This window comes from Anabrus simplex, chromosome 1, assembly GCF_040414725.1.
Source record: "Anabrus simplex isolate iqAnaSimp1 chromosome 1, ASM4041472v1, whole genome shotgun sequence".
In the NCBI taxonomy this organism is placed as follows: domain Eukaryota; kingdom Metazoa; phylum Arthropoda; class Insecta; order Orthoptera; family Tettigoniidae; genus Anabrus; species Anabrus simplex.
In genome coordinates, this window is record NC_090265.1 from 29,053,588 (window position 1) to 29,075,516 (window position 21,929).

General features: G+C 41.1%; 1 protein-coding gene across 1 annotated transcript in view; it reads right to left on the reverse strand.

Moving 5' to 3' along the window:
- LOC136860081 (E3 ubiquitin-protein ligase Mdm2) overlaps nt 1-2,719 on the reverse strand; it is a 43,478-nt gene extending 40,759 nt beyond the window's left edge. Inside the window, exons 1-2 of the mRNA XM_067138735.2 lie at nt 2,681-2,719; nt 348-506 (exon numbers count right to left, since the gene is read on the reverse strand). Coding sequence (XP_066994836.1) covers nt 348-503 — 156 coding nt within the window. The 5' untranslated portion in view covers nt 504-506; nt 2,681-2,719. The remainder of the gene's footprint in view (nt 1-347; nt 507-2,680) is intronic.
- Between the last annotated feature and the right edge of the window lie 19,210 nt (nt 2,720-21,929).

Consider the following 21,929-nt stretch of genomic DNA (forward strand, 5'->3'; position numbering starts at 1 on the left):
AAATAAGTTTTACATTGTTGTTGGCAATCCCTAAACGTGTTACAAACTAAAATAAACATTGGATGTTATAGTCGATACATTTCTCGAAGAATATGATAAAAATACACCATTTTATAGGATACCTATGTCGTAATAAGCAACGACAAACTAAGCAATATTTTAAATACAGTGTTCGTGTAGGATTTAGATGGGACTATTACATTTTGCCGTTATATCCAATACGTCATTGAAAGCTGTCACAATAAATTATTTTGACTGTACTGTCATATACTGTAATAATAATACATTATTAATGGTAATACCATTTTACACAACAATAGACTAGATCTTATCAATAATGTACCTACCCGTTTCGAGTAGGAGCAGTGAGGTATGTCTGGAATTTTTTCTCGCCACAGTTCACTGTTACACTTTGATAGTTCCATGTCTGACTGGGACGTTGAATCGAGCTCATTATCACCCCAGAACTGTTGGTCAACATCTTCACCTGGCTGTACTATCATAACCTAGCCAATGAAAAAGCCTTGAGATTAACAAACACACATTAACCCATTACAATGGACACACAAATGTTGCATTTTTAACACTGAGAGAGACAAATACAAAAATTGTATTTGCTGTCAACTGCTTTCTATATACAGAACAAGCAGACGTCAGTACAAGTATGGAAATTCTGTACATCAACACCAAAGAACACACTCCTTTTACATGATAGAAAAAACAATACATACATACATACACAGTGTTAATAATAATAATAATAATAATAATAATAATAATAATAATAATAATAATAATAATAATAATAATAATAATAACAAAAACAATTGAAAACACAGAAACTTTATTATAAACTAATATTCGTTTGCAATTGACACCAAGTTAACTGAAAATGAATCTAAATAACACGAAGCAAATTCATAGGACTTCATTCGCGTGTTTACCTCAAAATAAAATACAAACAGAAATGACGTGCAATATGCCAACAATTATGCCTTATGCCTTAATTAAGGTCACGGCCGCTTCCTTCCCACTCCTAGCCCTTTCCCATACCAACATCGCCATAAGACCTACCTGTGTCGGTGCAACGTAATAATAGACTTGAAGATCTCTGGAAGAGAGAAGGAAAAATGCTAAGAAAAATTCTGGGCCCAAATGTAAAACATAGGGAGAGGAGACTCGAATCTAACAAAGAATTGTATCTAAGAAAAACAGAAGGAGTGGTTGAACTGAAGAGAAAGAGAATATTATAGTTCTATGGACACTTCTTGAGCATGGACAATAATAGACTAATCAAGAGAATCTTTAAATTCTTCAGGAAGAAGTAGACAGAGCTGAAATGGTTTCGAGAAGTGAGGTTGGACTTGACGAAGATTATATTGTGGACAGAAGTCAATTTAGACAACTCGTTAAAATGTTCTGCAGTTTGCAGGAGACTGGGGAAACGCTAGTGAGAAAAGGGAAGTCCTATACAGAAGAGCAGAAAAAGGAAGTACATGAAAGGATGAAAAGATACTGGCAGAGTGTGGAGGCAGAGAGGGCTAGAAATACTGCAAAAATTGTCAAACGTGATGGACAAAACGAAAAAAAATTAAAAAAAAGGAAAGAACAGGGGAAAATCAAATGGGCAGAAAAGTTTAAGTAATTAGACGAGTGGATAGTACCCAACAACTCAGAGTAAGAAGCATTCACATCTATAGGATCAACAAGATAGAAGTGGCATGCCAGCTAACTATATATCTACAACAAAAGATCAATATCCACCAATGCCAAGCTTAGACATTATTCTTCAGCCATTTGTCCTGTATGTCGCACAATGCCTTGCATTGAACAGAAAGGACCTAGTTGGAAAGTCAGAAGCTAAAGAAAGAAAAATCCTGAGAATAATCCTCGGCCAATTGCAGAAAATGGTAAGTGTAGGAGACAAACAGACAACATAACAATGAAACAGTACCTGCATATGGAAAGGATAAAGGAAAAGGGGGATTAATTTTTATGGCCACATAATCTGTATGTGCTCGCTGAGACTGGATCGGATCTTTTCCTACTTTGTAAACAAGAAAACCAAGGGACCCTGGTTCACCGAATTCTAAAAAGACTTTTAAGTTACAGAGATCACACATGAAGATATCCAGGAATGTGATCCTCTCCAGAAGAAACATTGAGCATACCAAGAAAAGCCAAAGTTAAAAACAGGCAAGATGTGGACTGAAAGAAAGGAGGCTCACAGAAAATGAATGCAGGAATACTGGGGAAGAAGTAAAACTTAAGGATGCAAACGGTTGAAATAACGTGGTCCACTGCCAGCAGTAGCAACAGAAGGCACTCTATGAACAGTGCTAAATCAAACAATCTTGTGCCCCATTTTACAAAAATAACAAGTTAATGTAACATCCTGCTAACTGCTCTTATGCTTAAGTTCCAGAATTTTATCCTATAAGAGTTCTTTTACATGCCAGTAAATCTACCAGCACAAGGCTGACATATTTTAACACCTTCAAACACCACTGTACTGAGCTGGGACTGAACCCACCAAGTTGAGATCAGAAGGCCAGCACTCTACCTTCGGAGCCACTCAGCCAGACTTGTCGCATTTTCTCAGGAACTGCGGAACAGATTTTTGTAAAATATGCACAGTTAGTTAAATGATTATTGCAGGCTAAGTGCAGGTAGTGATTACTTGCTTGAGAGGAAGTACAACTGGGCAACCATCCTCTATTAGCGCTAATGGTCCTGGTGATTACTGATTTGAGACTAAGCAATTATCCTTTCTTAACACTAATATAAGTGGTGGTGATTATTGGTTTGAGAGGAAGTACAACTGGGAATCTACCCACTCTTAACACTAATGGTGCTGGGATGCTTCCAAGCTTAGACCCCCTGGTGTCCCCCTTTCAGTCACCTCTCACGACAAGCAAGGAGTACCGTTGACGTACAATACCACTCCCACCCACAGGGGGATCTGTGATGTCACGCCAAGCTTACTGTAAGCTGACGATAAACCCAACACAATACAGACGATGTGGAAATAGAACTATAAAAAACTCCCACACAATTAGGCAAATAAACAAAATAGTCCAAACCATAATGTGACAATGAATGCCAAGAGTGTAGAGGGGCTGACAAGGCTACAGTGCTGGCACAGTGGCGAAAATATGTGCCGGGCCAGCAGCAAGCAAAACAGTACCGCCAGCGAACTGTTGAAGATCGTGATGAGGAAGCTTTTTACAAGAAGTTGGAAGCTGATTAACAATGGAGAAGGCATCCAGAATGATCTGGAAGTGGAAACTATGAGAATTACCCGCGGGCCTATATAAAGAGCACAGCTGTGGGAACGTGGTGTCAGTCTTCAGTTGGCCATGAGTAAGTGGCAAGACTGTTGCTAGCAGTGACAAGTCATTCAGGAGTGTGTCAATAGTGAGTAAGACATCTTGATTATGCGAAGTACGATGAGCTGAATAGAACTGCTCTGTGAGAGGCTGTGTTGGGGAGACCAGGAGCTTGACGTGCCACAAGCCTGTTTGTGTGTGTTTTGATTACATTCATGAGTAAAAAACAGTGTTAAGTGAAAATCTCAAATGTGAGTGAACTTGTAAATAACTGTAAATAGTAGTTTAATAAATTTAGTGTATAGTTTCCTCCACAAACAGATTACAGGCCTGTGAAATGTGGTTACATAGGTGAATGCTCAGAATAGCCTGGACAGATTTTGTAACCAATAATGAAGTGTTAAGGAGAGCTACAGCTGAGCATAAGCTGGAAAACATCATCAAGGCCATAAAAGCAGCTTATTTAGACCATGTTCTACGAGGTAGAAAGTATGGGCTTCTACATTTCACATTACAGAGATAGATAGAAGGCAAGCAAGGAGCTGGTAGACTACCAATGTCATGACTCCAAAATATCAAAGACTGGCCTTGCATTAACAACACCGAACAACTCTTCAAGTTACTGATAGTTAAAAAAGGCGATGCTTTCTCCAGGGTGATCGCCAACGTCAGGAGGATGATTTATGGCACTTGAAGAAGAAGAAGAAGGAGATGAAGAAGAAGAAGAAGAAGAAGAAGAAGTGTATAGTAAATCATGCTGCCTTTTAGAGTAGTGATTTTAGTTTTAAGCAGAACCCAGATAACCCACCACAATAAATACCCAAACTATAATGCATTAATGTTGCCATTGATGCTTGCACAGCCCGTACTTATAGACATGATATAGGCTTTTGAGCTTATGCCGTGTCAAGAAAATAAGGTGAAATTCTTTACCTTTTGCAGAGAACTTTGCTCTGCGTCTTCAGAAGAAAATCTCGACTGTTCACGATAAAGGCTTCTCAAGGAATGAGGTTTGAATTTAGACGTTATAATAGAAGTGGAAGTGGTACATTCATTCATCACCAGATGGATCACTGGATGCGATACAGTGCTAGCGTTCAAAGTGGAAGCTCACGGAACCATCAGAATCAGTCTGAGAGGGAGTCACATAACAACAGGAGTGCACACATATGAAAGTATGACATAATTATTACAAGACTGGAATGCAATATCTGGCGATGAGGAATGTACAAATTTGGAAAACACTGAAATGAAATAAAAATAGTGAAGGGACAGGCGAGGGGAACTACCTATGTAAATCCCTAATGGCTGGCAACCACGTATTACTTAATTGATAGACAGCTATATATTTCCACAGCTTCCCGAATAATCCTGGACCTGTAGTGTCTAATGTGGGTAAAAGCTCAAGCATCTTGGAACACGTCATCATGACCCGATGATAGAGCGTGCTCAGCTATTGCTGATTTGTCTGGCTGGTTGAGACGAATATTTTGTTCATGTTCCTTGATACCAGTACCAATGAACCGGCATGTTTGATCAATGTAATAATAATAATGTTATTTGTTTTACGTCTCACTAACTACTTTTTACGGTCTTCGGAGATGCCCACTTTGATCAATGTATACCTTGCCGCAAGTACAGGGAATTTTGTATACCCCAGGGTGTAAAAGTGGGGACAATTTGTCCTTGGTTTTACCCAGACTGTAAGCAATTTTAGTGACGGTGCCAAACACGGTTTTTATATTGTGTTTGCAGATCACCTTCACAATTCAATCTGTGGTGTTATGAATGTAAGGCAGGTAGGCAGTTCCCTTCACTTCTTTCTTCTGTGAGCTTTGCTTGGTCATTTCTCTGGGATGCAGGGCTCTATGAATCTGCAAATCACTGCAACCATTACTCTTGATTGCGACTTTGAGTGTGTCCATCTTCACCTGGATATTTAATGGCTCACAAATTCATCTCACCCTCTTGGTGAGTAAATTTACTCATTTGAGACAAATATTTCACATTCCCTATGGGAATCAACATCTATATCATCTCTTGGTGAGTGTCATGAGAATGCCTTCTTTTTGCTCTGGATGGTGGTGAGAATCTACATGAAGATATCGATTTGTGTGGGTAGGCTTACGATAGACAATATGTCCTAAGGAGCCATCCAGTTTCTTTCTTACTAGAACATCCAAGAAAGGATGGCATCCGTCTGACTCCATTTCTAAATTGAAGGATGTTACTGATTTAGGTGATTTAGAAATAGATGAAGTTTCTCAGGACCTTCTGTCCAGACCACAAATGTATCATCAACATATCTCCACCATATCTTAGTTTGACGGGTGCTGAAGCAATAGCCTCCTCCTCAAAATGCTCCATAAACAAATTAGCCACTACGGGCAAAAGTGGACTTCCCATAGCCATCATCCCCCTCCAACACAAACCTACAGCTATAACACTCATAGTTACAAGTCGACAGTCGTCAATAACGTTTAGCTCAAACGTAACAAGTTACCCTCACCATCGTTAAATGATTCAACTGTCACATTGCCTTTTGACTAGAATGTCAATAAACCCATATTCTTAACAACGTTTTAGCATCGCATCAAATTGAGATGGTCCATAGAGGTCCAATTTAAACATCGTTTATCAACCTTCAACTATAACTTCGTATTTTTTCATCAATTGAACCACAACTTTTATCTCTTGTAAACAAATAATTACAGGTCACTTGACCATCCTTCGACATTATTTTATTCAACATTATTTTTTGAATAAATACGATTTTGATCGTCATTTTCGTCATTGTCTAATTGTAACCGCTGGTCGGTCAACATAATTTTATAGCAATCTTACCACTTGATTATAACAGACTGTTGCTTTGTTCATTTTAATTATAGTAGTAGCCTTCTAATGTCAATATTGCAAATACTTTCACCAATTGTAAACTCCTGTTTCATTGCAATATCTTTAAAACCAACATTGTACAAGTCTTTTACTATATGTAAATTTTAGTTCAAGTCTCTCCAAGGCTTTTATAAATTAGTTTTATTTTATTTATGTGTAAATCAGGTGCCTGATTTTATTTCAAGGTTAAGGCAATGGCTGATGATGCCTATATACAGGCCGAAACATGTACCATTTTAGTTAACATGTCAATGTAAATCAACAAATACAAGACTTATTGTATTGATCAGGTGGTCAAATTAATAAATTAACTTACTGTCATTATTCCAATCAAATATCATCAATACGGATCAAAAATGATATTTATCACATGTAATGAAGCAGAAGACGTGATCTACAATGAAGCACTTCTTGACATTAAACAGAGAGTTAGGCAATATATAGGATAAACCTGAGTAACTTTGAATTACCAAAACCTTAAGTGGGATGAGCAACCCAACACTGAGATACTAAGCGAATGTTGGAACTGCAAGTGCAAGACATGTTACCTAGATTTCTGCCTGAGCAGCAGACTGTCTTCAACCATGTTACTGGTAAAATATCCAATCAAGAGGGTGCCGTTTACTTCATAGACACCTCAAGGGGTTCTGGCAAAACTTTTGTCATTAACCTACTGTTGGCTCAGATTAGGATAGCAGAATGTCAGGAGGTACCTGAAAGTTCTTTTTTTCTTTTAGCCTATTACAGGGCTTGTCTTAACTCTTGGTTATGGTCTTCTGCTTTTTCTTGGCCATGTATACTTTCATTTTCAGGCTGTGTGCCTGCTACCTCCCATCCATCCCCTTAGATCTGGTGGTCCCTGTATGCTTTTTGCTTGTGAAGGACAGTGGGAAGACTCCCTATAGGAAGGCCTGTCAGTACTGAGATCGGTTCTCTGTGGTCTCTAATGGGATATGAAGTTCCTTTAGGTCCGATTTTACTGAGGTGATCCACTTGGTCTTGGAAGCCTTTCCCCTACTTGTCACTGTGAGGATTGTGTTGGTAAGCCGCTGGATTTCAGGCGGGTCATGTGGCTGTAGAAGATCAGTCGTCTTTTCCTCATACACATGACTATGTATTTTCGATTTTCGTAGAGTTCATTGTTGTGCCGGATCCTGTAGGTGCCATCCTCCTCTCTCATAGGTCCAAGTATCCTCCTCAAGATCTTCCTCTCTTTTAAGTTCTAGTTTCCTGAGTGGGCCCTTTGAATTCATCAAGAGGCACTCAGAGCTCAGGGTGGTGAAAGTCTAATGGGGATTATGGTTCCAATCTATAGCTAACTTCAGGTAGTTTTAGTCTCTCCTTTTAGATGGCGCTGGAGGTCATTCATAACGTGTAAATAGTTATATACAGGTTTTGTAGATGGCACGCAAGTAAGCATGAAATGAGCCATGTTAATAATTAAAGGCAGTTTGTCTCAAAGTGAAGTATTTCAAAGTCTAACCTCAATCAGTGGGGCCTTCTAACAAATTAATTACAGTACAAAACAGTTTTTTGGATTGTTGACGATTGTTGCTACATGCACATGATAGTTGTGTAAATAAATACAAAGTCAGCTGATTCATTATTCCCATAATTTGTAGTCTTAGTTTCCTGCATACTTTATACTTTCCACCTTTGTTTATTCATCGAGTAAAAGTTAATAATCAAATTCCCAATAATATTGCATTTCAAGCTCCCGGTGTGGTTTTGACAGAAATTATAGTATACAACCTCTTATTCTCAGCATTTAAGGACACTTTTATTCTCCGTCCCTAGTAGGGAAAATAATACTAATCCACCGGCGGTAAAAGTTCATATGACCACACTTCAGCTGAAAATTGTAGTGTAGATACAGTATATTTAGATAGGTGTATCTTGCCTGCTATATTACTGTGTTATATTTCGTGTGTATCTATTAGAGCATAGTTCTAATTGGTTCTAATATTAATTTGTCTCAGCATTTAGCTTCGTTGGTAATCTTTGAGTACAGTAGTTCTTGCAAATTTCACTTCTGTTTGTGCTTAGTAGTGACAAACGGTACCGGTATTGTAACTAGGACACGTCTGAAAGTAGTTTAAAAATTACTGTAGTGTACTGTACAGTGGTATACGAGTAGCCTAATATCCTATCAGATTTAGTGTGTTCATTTTATTATTGTAAAATATTTGTGTAGTATTGGTGTAGTAGAGGTATCCATAGAAACTCTTACTAAAATTCTGTTGTAATTAGGATAGGCTTAATTGCAGTTTGGAATTGTGTAGTTCTTGTGTATTCCTTTAGATATTCAGTAATTAACAGCAGTTTTTATACTGTTAGGGGTTGTAGGATAAAAAATAGAGTAGTATTGTAGTGTAGCCGTATATTAATTACCTTATTGTTGTGTGATCTTTGAGTACTATCCCAGACAATATATCCCTCCGTTCATTTATTTTTTTGCAAATAAGTTATTTTATTTTTATTTTCATTTTTTCCGTAAAGAATGTCTAAGGAGCGCGAGTTTATGAACTGTGGGTGTGGCGAGGCATTGAGGAGTATGAGGGAGGAGTTGGAGAGTTTGAGGGAGTTAATTAGGATTATCACAGAAGACAGGAACGAAGATAGGACTCCCTCAAACAATGTACATATTACAGTAGGTGTACAAGAGGGAGGGGAAGGAAAGGGGGGAGTTGTAGAAGACAGGTGGTCTAATGTTCTAAGGGGAAGGAGATTGCAGGCTAAGGGCTCTATTCAGGATCAGAATTCAGGACAGGTGTCTGTGCAAAATCGGTATGAGTCACTCCACGTAGAACAACAGAGGGAAGATGAGGGACAGGGAACTGTTGCTGAGATGTGTGGAAGTAGGAGGAAGTGAAAAGGTAGGAAAGGGAAATGTAGAGTAGAGGATAGGAAAAGACAGGTGGAACAGGGTCATGAGAAGGAGAAAAGGGAGGAGGAAGTAGCTTGTGCAGCTATCAGGAAAGATAGGGCTGACCAGGAGGGGAGGGGATCAAATGAGGTGGGTAGGGTTGAGGCTCTGGTCATGGGGGATTCCATCGTTAGACATGTGGGAAAAGTGTGTGGAGGAAAGGGAACCAGGATAGAATGTTATCCAGGAATTAGGTTGAGGCAGATGTTGAGAAAAGTAGAAGAGAGGGAGGAGGGAAAGGAGAAGGTGGTAGTGTTTCACGTTGGTACCAACAACGTAAGGCAAGCTGATATAAGTACCAACATAGTTGGAGATGTGTGGGATCTGGTAAATGCAGCATGGGTGAAGTTTAAGGAAGCGGAGATTGTTATCAGTGGAATACTGTGTAAGAGGATACTGACTGGAAGGTGATTGGGGATTTAAATGAGACTATGGAGTGGGTATGTGGGAAACTGGGAGTGAAATTTCTAGATCCTAATGGGTGGGTAGGAGATAGGGATCTGCGCTCAGATGGCCTTCACTTAAACCGCAATGGTACGTATAAGTTAGGAAATTTGTTTAGAAGGGTAATAGGGAGGTACATTCAGGGAAACGGGGTGGCCTAGGGAGCGGTGATAAGGGAAAAGGGAACTGGAAATCAAGTAGGGATGACATAAAATTGTTAGTGTTGAACTGTAGAAGTGTTGTAAAGAAAGGAATACAATTGAGTAATTTAATAGATATATATTTACCAGATATTGTAATAGGAGTTGAATCATGGCTGAGAAATGATATAATGGATGCAGAAATTTTCTCACGGAACTGGAGTGTGTATCGTAGAGATAGGATAGGAATGGTGGGAGGGGGAGTATTAATTCTGGTGAAAGAAGGATTTGTAAGCTACGAAAAAGTTAAAGATGAGACACATGAAATTCTAGGTGTAAAGCTCATTTGTAAAGGTAATAGGTAACTTGATATATTTGGAGTGTACAGACCGGGAAAGGGTAGCACTGACACAGATTCAGAATTATTTGATAAGATAATCAGCTATGTAGGAAACGACAAGGAAAGAAATGTGATTGTAGCGGGAGATCTGAATTTACCAGATGTCAATTGGGAAGGAAATGCGAACGATAGGAAGCATGACCAACAAATGGCAAATAAGTTAATATGGGAAGGACAGCTGATTCAGAAAGTGATGGAACCAACCAGAGGGAAAAATATCCTGGATGTGGTGCTGATAAAACCAGATGAGCTCTATAGAGAAACTGAAGTAATAGATGGTATTAGTGATCATGAAGCTGTTTTTGTGGTAGTTAAAAATAAACTTGTAGAAAGGAAGGTCTTAAAAGTAGGACTATTAGGCAGTATCATATGGCTGATAAAGCAGGCATGAGGCAGTTTCTAAAAAGTAACTATGATCGGTGGAAAACGGTAAATAAAAATGTAAACAGACTCTGGGATGGGTTTAAAGAAATTGTTGAGGAATGCGAAAAGAGGTTTGTACCTTTATGGGAGGTAAGGAATGGTAAAGACCCACCTTATTATAATAGAGAAATAAAGAGACTAAGAAGGAAGTGCAGACTGGAAAGAAATAGAGTTAGAAATGGCTGTGGAAGTAAGGAGAAATTGAAGGAACTTACTAGAAAACTGAATCTGGCAAAGAAGGCAGCTAAGGATAACATGATGGCAAGCATAATTGGCAGTCATACAAATATTAGTGAAAAATGGAAGGGTATGTATAGGTATTTTAAGGCAGAAACAGGTTCCAAGGAGGACATTCCAGGAATAATTAATGAACAAGGGGAGTGTGTATGTGAGGATCTTCAAAAGGCAGAAGTATTCAGTCAGCAGTATGTAAAGATTGTTGGTTACAAGGATAATGGCCAGATAGAGGAGGAGACTAAAGCTAAAGAAGTATTAAAATTTACAATATAGAGGCTACAGTCACCTTGCACAGCCGATTGTGCGGAGATCGTGCTGTACGCGTAAACCTCTTATAACTTATTGCGCGGCCACAACCGCATAGCCATCTCGTCCGGTAAATCTCCAGACAACTAGAGAGAATATCCAATAATGAATGGAATACAACTAGTGAGAATGATCAGTACCTCAGACCGGAAAGAATGTCCAGTACCGCATGGAATACAACTAGAGAGAATGACCAGTACCTCGCTCCCGAGAGAATGTCCAGTACCGCATGGAATACAACTAGAAAAAATGACCAGTACCTCTCCCCCGAGAGAATGTCCAGTACCGCATGGAATACAACTAGAGAGAATGACCAGTACCTCACTTCTGAAAGAATGTCCAGTACCACATGGAATACAACTAGGGAGAATGACCAGTTCCTCGCTCCCGAGAGAATGTCCAGTACCACATGGAATACAACTAGAGAGAATGACCAGTACCTCGCTCCCTAGGTACAGCACGGAATACAACTAAAAAGAAGCGGCTGTAGGTAACCCGGGTTCGATTCCCGGTAAGGACAGAGATTTTTACCTAAGGGCTGGTTCGTGCAGGTCTTAGGGTTAAGCAGCGGTCACTTGGTAGACAAAGGCCCTTAAAAAGTGTATGTGTACCGACCCTTTTGTAAAAAAATTCGCTAACCTTGCTGGGGTAAGAGGCAGCTAATATTATGTGCGGCTTAGCCTACCGATGCTCAGAGGGTACATATTATTATTATTATTATTATTATTATTATTATTATTATTATTATTATTATTATTATTATTCGAGGTGTCACCGTATGGAGTCGGCACTGTAGGGAAGACAAAGAGCACTGCATGCTCCACGTCAAGGTCAGTCTAAAGCTGACAAATCCCATCCGGTGATGCCAGTAAACAGACTCTTGCACGTTACTACGACCATTTCTATCGCTTCACGCAGAGAACACACATCATATTTGAATATATTATTTAATCCCTCCCATTTCACATGTAAGTATCTCAAGTAATCAAAAAATGTTATATCTGTAAATAAAGTGTGCTGAGAATTAAAAACTCGTGTGTGTGTGTGTGTGTGTTTTTACGCATAGTGATAAAGTGTACGCTGTGTAAGGCTAGCTCACAGCATTTGCTTGTCCTACAATCAATTCCGTATTTTTGCGTGTGTTTGGTTTTTACAATAGAGTGTTGTGTGTGTATATCATCAAAGAAATGCACAAACGAATATAAGAATAGTACGATAGTTGACACGTATTGTCTGTTGTTATCTTACGAGTAATCAGTGTTCGAATCCAACACAGTAATAGAAAGAGATTTTTTGTTGTGGTTATGTGTTGGTATTTTTATTCTACTATTAATCAGAGTGATGAGGGTTCGATTCCATGACAGAGAGAACGGGGGTTCGAATCTATAATTTTTAGAGATTTTTTTTTTTTTTTTTTTAATCTGACATTCAACAGAGTAATCAGTGTTCGAACCCATTACAGTAATAGAAATAGACTTTTAATAGTGGTTATGTGTTGGTATTTTTATTTTACTATTAATCAGAGTGATGAGGGTCCGATTCCATGACAGAGAGAGAACGGGGCTTCGAATCCAAATATATTTTTTAAAATCTGGCATTCAACAGAGTGATCATTGTTCGAATCCATTACAGTAATAGGAAGATATTTTTAATAGTGGTTATGTGTTGGTATTTTTATTCTACTATTAATCAGGGTTCGACTCCATAGTAGAGAGAGAACTGGGTTCGAATCAATAATTTTTTCCTAGCAATTTGCTTTCTTTAATCTGACATTCAGCATAGTGGTCAGTGTTGGAATCTATATCTGTAATACAGATTTTTTTCTGTTGCATGTAATAGAGATTGTATTCATGCGTCGGTTAGAGACGTAAAGCCTTAGCGATGGTGTTTTTCTCTGTTCAGAACACGATAGGGACTATATGCTGACTATTACAAATCGTTACTGTAAGATAACAACAGACTATATGTATGTCCTAAACACACAAAAACGTTGCTCTTGGTAGAAGAGCACAGCACAATGCAATTTTTCCAGTTCTCTGTAACAGGATTGATTAACAACATGTTTTATCTTGTTCAGCAGGAGAGGTCACGCGTCAGATAGAGACGTAAGGCCTTAGCGATGGTGTAGATAGTAGAGGGAGGAGGAGGGCATCTGTCCGTAAAACTGTCAGGAGGAGGAGGAGGAATGCGGCTAAGCATGTTGGAGGAGGAGGAGGAGGAAAGTAACTGTGAGGAGGAGGAGGAGGGCAATGAGCTGACCTCCGTAACTGTGAGGAGGAGGAGGAGGGATTGAGCTGACCTCTGTAAGGTCACAAGAAGGAGGAAGATGGTGTCTGCGAAAGGGCATGTTGAGAAAGGCAGCTTGCATTAAAACTATAATCCACTGAGGTTTTCAAAATTCCGTGGCAAAACAAGTGCACATGGTTAGGACCTGTAACAGCTGACAAAAGCATGTGAATATTAAATTCTGCGTGCCCCACGTTGTTAAGATGACAACAGTGAGGTTAGGCCCTGTTAAGATGGTAGCACTGGGGTTAGCAACGTTCACTTCTTTTAAAATCCCCGCCCACGTGGTTATGACCTGTCAAGATGGCAGCTGTCAAAAGCATGTGGATTTTAAATTCCACGCTCCACGTAGTGAAGTTGGCAGATAGCCGCCATCTTGCGCAGTAGCCTCTGGGCTAGGTTTCTCCATAAGAGCCCGTGTATAGCCGCCATAGCTGCCTCTGTGGATCCGTGGTAGAGTGTCGGCCTCCGGATCCCAAGATAGCGGGTTCAAACCCGGCAGAGGTAGTCGGATTTTTGAAGCGCAGAAAAAAGTCCATTCGACACTCCATGTTGTACGGTGTCGGCATGTAAAAGATCTCTGGTAATACATTTGGTATTTACCCGACAAAATTAATTAAATCTCAGCCATAGACGCCCAAGAGAGATCCGGTTTACTCTCTCTGTCATCTAACGAACCTAGAGTAAAACGGAACGTCGAAATTGACGAGCAGACAGCCAGATGGCGTCAAATCGAAATGTCTGAACACGGTAGCTGAGGCCATACGATTATTATTATTATTATTATTATTATTATTATTATTATTATTATAGCCGCCATCTTGCGCAATCGCCCTTAGGCCATCTCCTTCAGTCCTATGTCCCCCATAGACCAGCTTTCTCCATAAGAGCCTATGTACAGCCGCCATCTTGCGCAGTAGCTTCGGAACCAGCTTTCTTCATAAGAGCCCGTGTATAGCCGCCTCCTTGCGCAATCCTCCATAGGCCGGCTCCTTAAGTCCTATGTCTCCCCCACAGACATATAGTAAATAGACTGGCAGCACTGTATCCCGTAGCATTGGTGCTAGTGAAGCTGGAAACTTGCAGCCGCCGCCATCTTACGTCACTACAGGTACACTGTAAACATACATGTTACTGTGCTACGTACAGTTTTGGTTTATGTTGTTTTTTATGTACATTTTACATTAATTTTTCGGCAAACTACAATGTGGCAGAATGGTGAATACCCGCCTAGTGTTTAGGTGTAGTTTTTCCTATTCACGACGAAAAAAAGAAAGAAGGAATAAGATTGTCAATACACTGGTAAGTGGCTTACATGTGCTCATGTATACTTCTTGTCTACTTATTAATGCAATTAAATTCACTATTAATGATGCCGAATTATGTAGGAGACAGAGATCACTTCCTGGCGTTATCCCACCTGTGATGGAGTGTGGCATAGGGAATAATAATAATAATAATAATAATAATAATAATAATAATAATAATAATAATAATAATAATATCCACCTCCGTGGTGTAGTGGTTAGTGTGATTAGCTGCCACTCCCGGAGGCCCGAGTTCGATTACAGGCTCTGCGACGAAATTTGAAAAGTGGTACGAGGGTTGAAATGGGTCCACTCGGCCTCGGGAGGGCATTTTTTTTTTTTACATTTTAAACATTTTTATTCACTGTCAGTATCATACATATGCATACAGAGGTAGTAAAAGACACAGTGTGAATCACACATAAGTCAGAGTAGAGGGGGTTTCGATTCCCACCTCAGCCATCCTCGAAGTGGTTTTCCGTGGTTTCGCATTTCTCCTCCAGGCTAATGTCGAGATGGTACCTAACTTAAGGCCACTGACGCCTCCTTGTCTATCCCTTCCAATCTTCCCATCCCCAACATGGGCCCCTGTTTAGTATAGTGGGCGAGGCTGCCTCGGTGAGGTATTGGTCCTCCTTCCCTGTTGTATCCCCCGATCCAAGGTCTCACGCTCCAGGACACTGCCCTTGAGGTGGTAGAGGTAAGAAACCTCGCTGAGTCCGAGGGAAAAATCAACCCTGGAGGGTAAACGGATTAAGAAAGATGATGATAATAATAATAATAATAATAATAATAATAATAATAATAATAATAATAATAATAATAATAATAATAATAATAATAATTGAATAATGGTGGCCTCGGTCCCTTCTAATTTTTAATCATATATTGTAAGGATGTCAAACGGTACTGTTAAAATTAGAGTGGAAGGATTATCGCAGAATATTATTAAATATATCTCAGGATTAGTGGTATAATAATTTCGTGTGGCTATTTCTAGTTGGGTGCTGCCCTTGTAAGGCAGAACCTCCGATGATGGTGGGTGGCATCTGCCATGTGTATGTAACTACGTGTTATTGTGGTGGAGAATATTGTTATGTGCATTGCAGGGATGTTGGGGACAGCACAAAAACCCAGGCCCCGAGCCACTGGAATTAACCGATGAAGGTAAAATTTCCCGACCCAGCCGGGAACCGAACCAGGGACTCTCCAACCCGAAGGCCAGTACGCTGTCCATTCAGCCAACGAGTCGGACAGGATTTGTGGTGAAGATGTTAGTCAATTCTCTACAATGTGGCACTTGTAAGAAGGTAGTTGTACATAAAAGAAAATCCTTATCCATTCATTTCTTTCAAGAATAGGGGTAATCTGGATGTTAAGATGTTGTTCATGTGTGCAAAATGACTGAGATGTATTTCAGAGAGAATACATGTAATGGTTTAAACTGAGTCGTGAAAGGGAACATGCCTAATGAAGTCACAGCTCAGTTGTCATCATCATCATCTGTTTACCCTCCAGGTTCGGTTTTTCCCTCGGACTTAGCGAGGGATCCCACCCCTACCGCCTCAAGGGCAGTGTCCTGGAGCTTCAGACTCTTGGTCGGGGGATACAACTGGGGAGTATGACCAGTACCTCGCCCAGGCGGCCTCACCTGCTATGCTGAACAGGGGCCTTGTGGAGGGATGGGAAGATTGGAAGGGATAGGCAAGGAAGCGGCCGTAGCCTTAAGTTAGGTACCATCCCGGCATTCGCCTGGAGGAGAAGTGGGAAACCACGGAAAACCACTTCCAGGATGGCTGAGGTGGGAATCGAACCCACCTCTACTCAGTTGACCTCCCGAGGCTGAGTGGACCCCGTTCCAGCCCTCGTACCACTTTTCAAATTTCGTGGCAGAGCCGGGAATCGAACCCGGGCCTCCGGGGGTGGCAGCTAATCACGCTAACCACTACACCACAGAGGCGGACACAGCTCAGTTGTACGAAACAATTTAATCTCACACACTTTAGATCTACACGCAAAGGACACGCACGCTTATCGCCTGATTAGTGTAATTTTTCACAGTGTTTGAAAATACGTGTGGATCATGCTGTAAGAGACGTGAATGGAAAGATTTGACCTTCGATTGATCTAAAACAGGTGGCTACTTTTAAGTATTTATACCAGAGTTTCTTTTCCTTAACAGCAAAGTAAAGGACCTAAGAGGTCTAATTAATCAGAATTATTGCTATTATTTGTGAGTGCTTTTAATTACTTGAATTATCATCATCATCATCATCATCTGTTTACCCTCCAGGGTCGGCTTTTCCCTCGGACTCAGCGAGGGATCCCACCTCTACCGCCTCAAGGGCAGTGTCCTGGAGCTTCAGACTCTTGGTCGGGGATACAACTGGGGAGAATGACCAGTACCTCGCCCAGGCGGCCTCACCTGCTATGCTGAATAGGGGCCTTGTGGAGTGATGGGAAGATTGGAAGGGATAGGCAAGGTTAGGTACCATCCCGGCATTCGCCTGGAGGAGAAGTGGGAAACCATGGAAAACCACTTCCAGGATGGCTGAGGTGGGAATCGAATCCACCTCTACTCAGTTGACCTCCCGAGGCTGAGTGGACCCCGTTCCAGCCCTCGTACCACTTTTCAAATTTCGTGGCAGAGCCGGGAATCGAACCCGGGGCTCCGGGGGTGGCAGCTAATCACGCTAACCACTACACCACAGAGGCGGACTACTTGAATTATCTCCTGTCCAATATTCCCGTTTGGGCTACTATTTTACATTAATGCATTGGGGTAATGTAGTGACGTAAGATGGCGGCGGCCGCACGTTTCCGGCTTCAGAATCCTGCTGCTCATTGCCAGTTCTATATCTATATGTCTCCCCCGAGACAGCTTTCTCCGTAAGAGCCTATGTATAGCCACCATCTTGCGCAGTAGCCTCTGGGCCAACTTTCTACATAAGAGCCCGTGTATAGCCGCCATCTTGTGCAATTGACGTCGGGAAGGGCAGCCTGCTGAGGAGGAGGAGGAGGAGGAGGGAGGTTAGGCCCCTCCAAGATGGCGACTGTCCACGTCGGAAAGGGCATCTGCTTGTAAAACTGAGGTTAGGACCCTCCAAGATAGCGACTAACCATGTCGAGAAGGGCATCTTCCTCCAAGATGGCGACTATTCACGTTGGGAAAGGCATCTGCCCGTAAAACTGAGGTTAGACCCATCCAAGATGGCGACTGTGAGGTTAGGCATGCTCTCTTATACAAAATCCACGTCGGAAAGGGCAAATAGCCATAAAAGTGATGTTGGGGCCCTCCAAGATGGTATCTGTGTGGTTAGGCCCTCTCTCTTATGCAAATCCGTGAATCGGCATAGACTTACTACTATACTAGGGGTCAATGACCTTGGGTAAGAACCCGCATAGGTACACTACTAGGGGTCAATGACCTCGTGGGAAAATGCTGACGCAGCTCCCATTGTCCTGGAACCGGCCCTGTTCTACTACTCCAGTGCGATTCATCACAAGACATACAGGACCGAATCACATATAAAAGAGGTTGTTAGTTATATTAGTAGGGTTACACTATTCGTTTACTTTCCTGAAGGAAATAAACCATTAACTCTGGCAGTTGAACTGTACGATTATGTAACAGGCAAGATACATTCAATGGCAGTGGAAGACCCAATTTCATTAATTTCTGACTAAATTTGTTCCGTAGATGATCGAATTTCTCACACGGGAAAAAATGATTTGTTGTACCGACTAGTTTACCACATTCAGAGAGATTCGATTCGATCACCTTTATTCTAAATACATGTTCAGGAGTACAGGCATGGTTGAATCTTAATCGTATTATCATGCTTGTGTGTAGTCCTGTGTTCGAAGAATTATATTCAACTTCCTAAGCTGTACGTCTTGGCTGTACGCTTCGGCAAACTCACCGAAATTTTCCGAAGTGCTCCGGTTATACTCTTGCAGCGCTATGCGGCTAAACATGAAACTATTGCTCTGTCAGGAGCTAGACTCCTGTGACAAGCACCAGCCCCAATACGGCCGGGATTGGAACTTGCAACAGCGGCGCTTCTACATGGATTGTTCAAATCGTGTTGGTCCAAGTGCGCTGAATATGGATGAAGTCAATTCAAAGTCGGACACGCCCCCTTTTATCTCGGCCTCCGCTTGACAGATAGATACAGCGTTGCCAAGCGCACCTTCCGGCTGTAACTGTAGATAGTTCTGCTGCCACTTTGCAAAGACGTTATTTATCACTTAGACACCGTCTAAAACCCATGTTCAAACGGCCATGTTTAAACACTGCCGAGAACACTGTTTAACCTTAAATGTGAGGAGTGAATCAACATAATTTATTAACATTGCCATGAACAACTACATTTAAAAAAAATAGAAAACAAGGCTTGGCCACGGCCGCTTCTTTCCCACTCCTAGCTCTCTCCTATCCCATCGCCGCCAGAAGACCTATCTGTGTCAGTGCGACATAAAGCAAATTAAGAAAAAAGTCAGTTACGTAGGTGTCAGCTTGCATTCTGAAGATAGTGGGTTCGAAACCCATGACTGCAGACCTGAAGACGTTTTCTGTGATTTCCCATTTTCTCTCTAGGGAAATGCTGTACCTTATTTAAGGCCACGGTTGCTAACTTAACAGTCTTAACCTTTCCTATCCCATTGTTACCGTAAGGTTTGTCTGTGAGACATAAAACAAATAGTTTACCGGTGAATACTTTTACCAGAAAACAATGTTTCGGGGTGTGGCTCAGACGATTAACTGCGGTGTTACTGAGACCAAACTGACGGATTCGATCGCAGCTCAGTCCGATGGTATTTTGAAGACACTCAAAAACACTAGCCTCATGTCGGTAAATTTCCCGGCACGAAAGAGAATTCTGCGGGACCGAGCAACTTTCTGTGCAATTTGTGTCACATAGCTGTTAGCTTGCATTTGGGAGGTAGTGGGTTCGAACGCCACTGTCGGCAGCCCTGAACATGTTTTCCGTGGTTTCCCATTTTTACACCAGGAAAATGCTGCGACCGTACCTTAATTAAGGCCACGGTTGTTTCCTTCCCACTCCTAGCCCTTTCCTACCCCATCGTCGCCAGTGAGCCCTATCTGTGTCTGTGCGACGTAAAGCAAATAGTAAAAAAATTCTCTGGGAGAAATTACGGCTCTTTGGCGTCTCTGAGAATGAAGGTATTGGCAACAGGGAAGAGTGGTGGTGGTGGTGATGGTGGTGGTGGTGGTGGTGGTGGTGGTGGTGGTGGTGGTGGTGGTGGTTACTGTTTTAAGAAGAAGTACAACTGGGCAACCATCCTCTCTTAACCCTTATAATAGGAACAATGAAAGAGCTCCGACACTTCATAAAATGAAGGTATCGGAAAAAGAAAGGGAAGAACCACGAAGAACTTGAACATGGAAGACTCCCTAATCCTTCCAAACCTAATATGGGGGTCAGAAGAGACTGAGAGTTGATCAAAGGAGGTTGAACAATAAAGGTGTAAACGATAAGCCTAGCACAAGTGGAAGTTATGGCTGAATCAACTTTGGGCCCTGTAGTCGCTAATCTATGCTCCCAACCTGAGGGTCCCTGGGGACCCCTTCTATTTGCCTCCTATGACAGGCAAGGTATACCGTGGATGTATTCTACCGTCCACATCCACAGGGGTGGTTCTGGTGCTGATTATTGTTCTAAGAGGAAGTACAATTTGGCAACTATCCTCTATTAACACTAATCAGTGGAAAAATGGAAGTATTCCAACACTTCGATAAATGAAGGCATTGGCCAAAGAAAGACAGTCTATACTGAGAGTCAACTCAAGACCTTAGCGGTCCCTTTGATGTTAGTCAGACTTCTGGTCGGTGAAAAGGCTTCCGCAGCGCTAAATAGTTCCGTAGGTTTGTTACTTGTTCCTGAAGTCAGGAGATTCTTTCCGTGTGGTTAGATATTCTGGTGAACTGACTTGACGAATTAAAAATTTTTGCCCTGTATAAAAATGGAAAAGATATCACATGTTGTATGTTATTCGGGTTCGTTACCAACTCTTATATTTCATACGTAGATGGCTATGAATAGTTACTGTTCTCAGTGGTGCATGTAGCAAAATAATAATAATTTAATATGAGATTGATATCTTATTGCACTGTGTACTTGGTAAGCTTTGTTCGAGTTCATTCCATTGCTGATAAGTTCGCATAATATTTGCGACGTTGAAAATGGATACAAGAAAACTGTTGGCAATACTGGTTGCAACAGCAGTTCAGTATTCATAATGGCTGCCAGCTGTGAGCAAGACGTGTGTGATGCTGTGTCGCTTGAGTCCCCTGTGAAATACTTTAAAGCTAACAAAAGTGGAGAAAAATTAAGTAGGAAATTTAAACACATTGTTTTAAACGTTTACAGTAGCCTACGAGGTTAGAATCCGCTGTGGACTGTGGAAGACGTGAAAAAGACCGCGCAGCCAACCGGCGTTTCTGTGTACAGTGTTTACGCAGCTCGCGTAGACTTTAAACTCCACGGAAAATCCAAGTCTCCAGCGAAAGGTCGAAAGGGAATTCTTATGTTTTCTTGTGGTTCTATATCGTACGCTCTCCTGTGGCTGTATGTCGTGAGCCTTTTTGATGACATGTTTCTGTAAAGTCGCTGAACATTGAGTTTTAAGAAAGTGTCTCATTATGTAAACAAGCAGTTAAGGTGATAAGGAAAATGTCATTCAACTAAGCTGCAGGCTCGTTTGGTTGTTCGTCAGTAGGCCTATGTGTCAGCTCAGTTCGAACTATGCACTCGCCGTAAATAAAACGGGAAGGGCCTTAACACGGTATGGGAATAGGATCCTTGGCGTATTCGATGATAATAATAATAATAATAATAATAATAATAATAATAATAATAATAATAATAATAATAATAATAATAATAATAATAATAATAATTTGTACTTTACTTTATATTCTTAATCGCTCTCTAACTGCAGAAATATTGTCATGAGGGGATCATGAGTTCGTTTTTACCTTCCGAATGACGAGACTACAATATTAACAACATTCCTGGAAACATTGTATTTTGCAATCCCACTCACAGGTGGGTTTTTCAGCTTGTTGAACTGCCACTGACAGTCGTAGCACGAGAGCGCAGTCGTACAGTTATGTTGTAAGTCCCCATGTGCCTCACACAAATTGCTTTATGAAATAAAAATAAACCTTGCTTCTCTTGCCTCGGTATTCGTCAGTAATTTGTATGTATA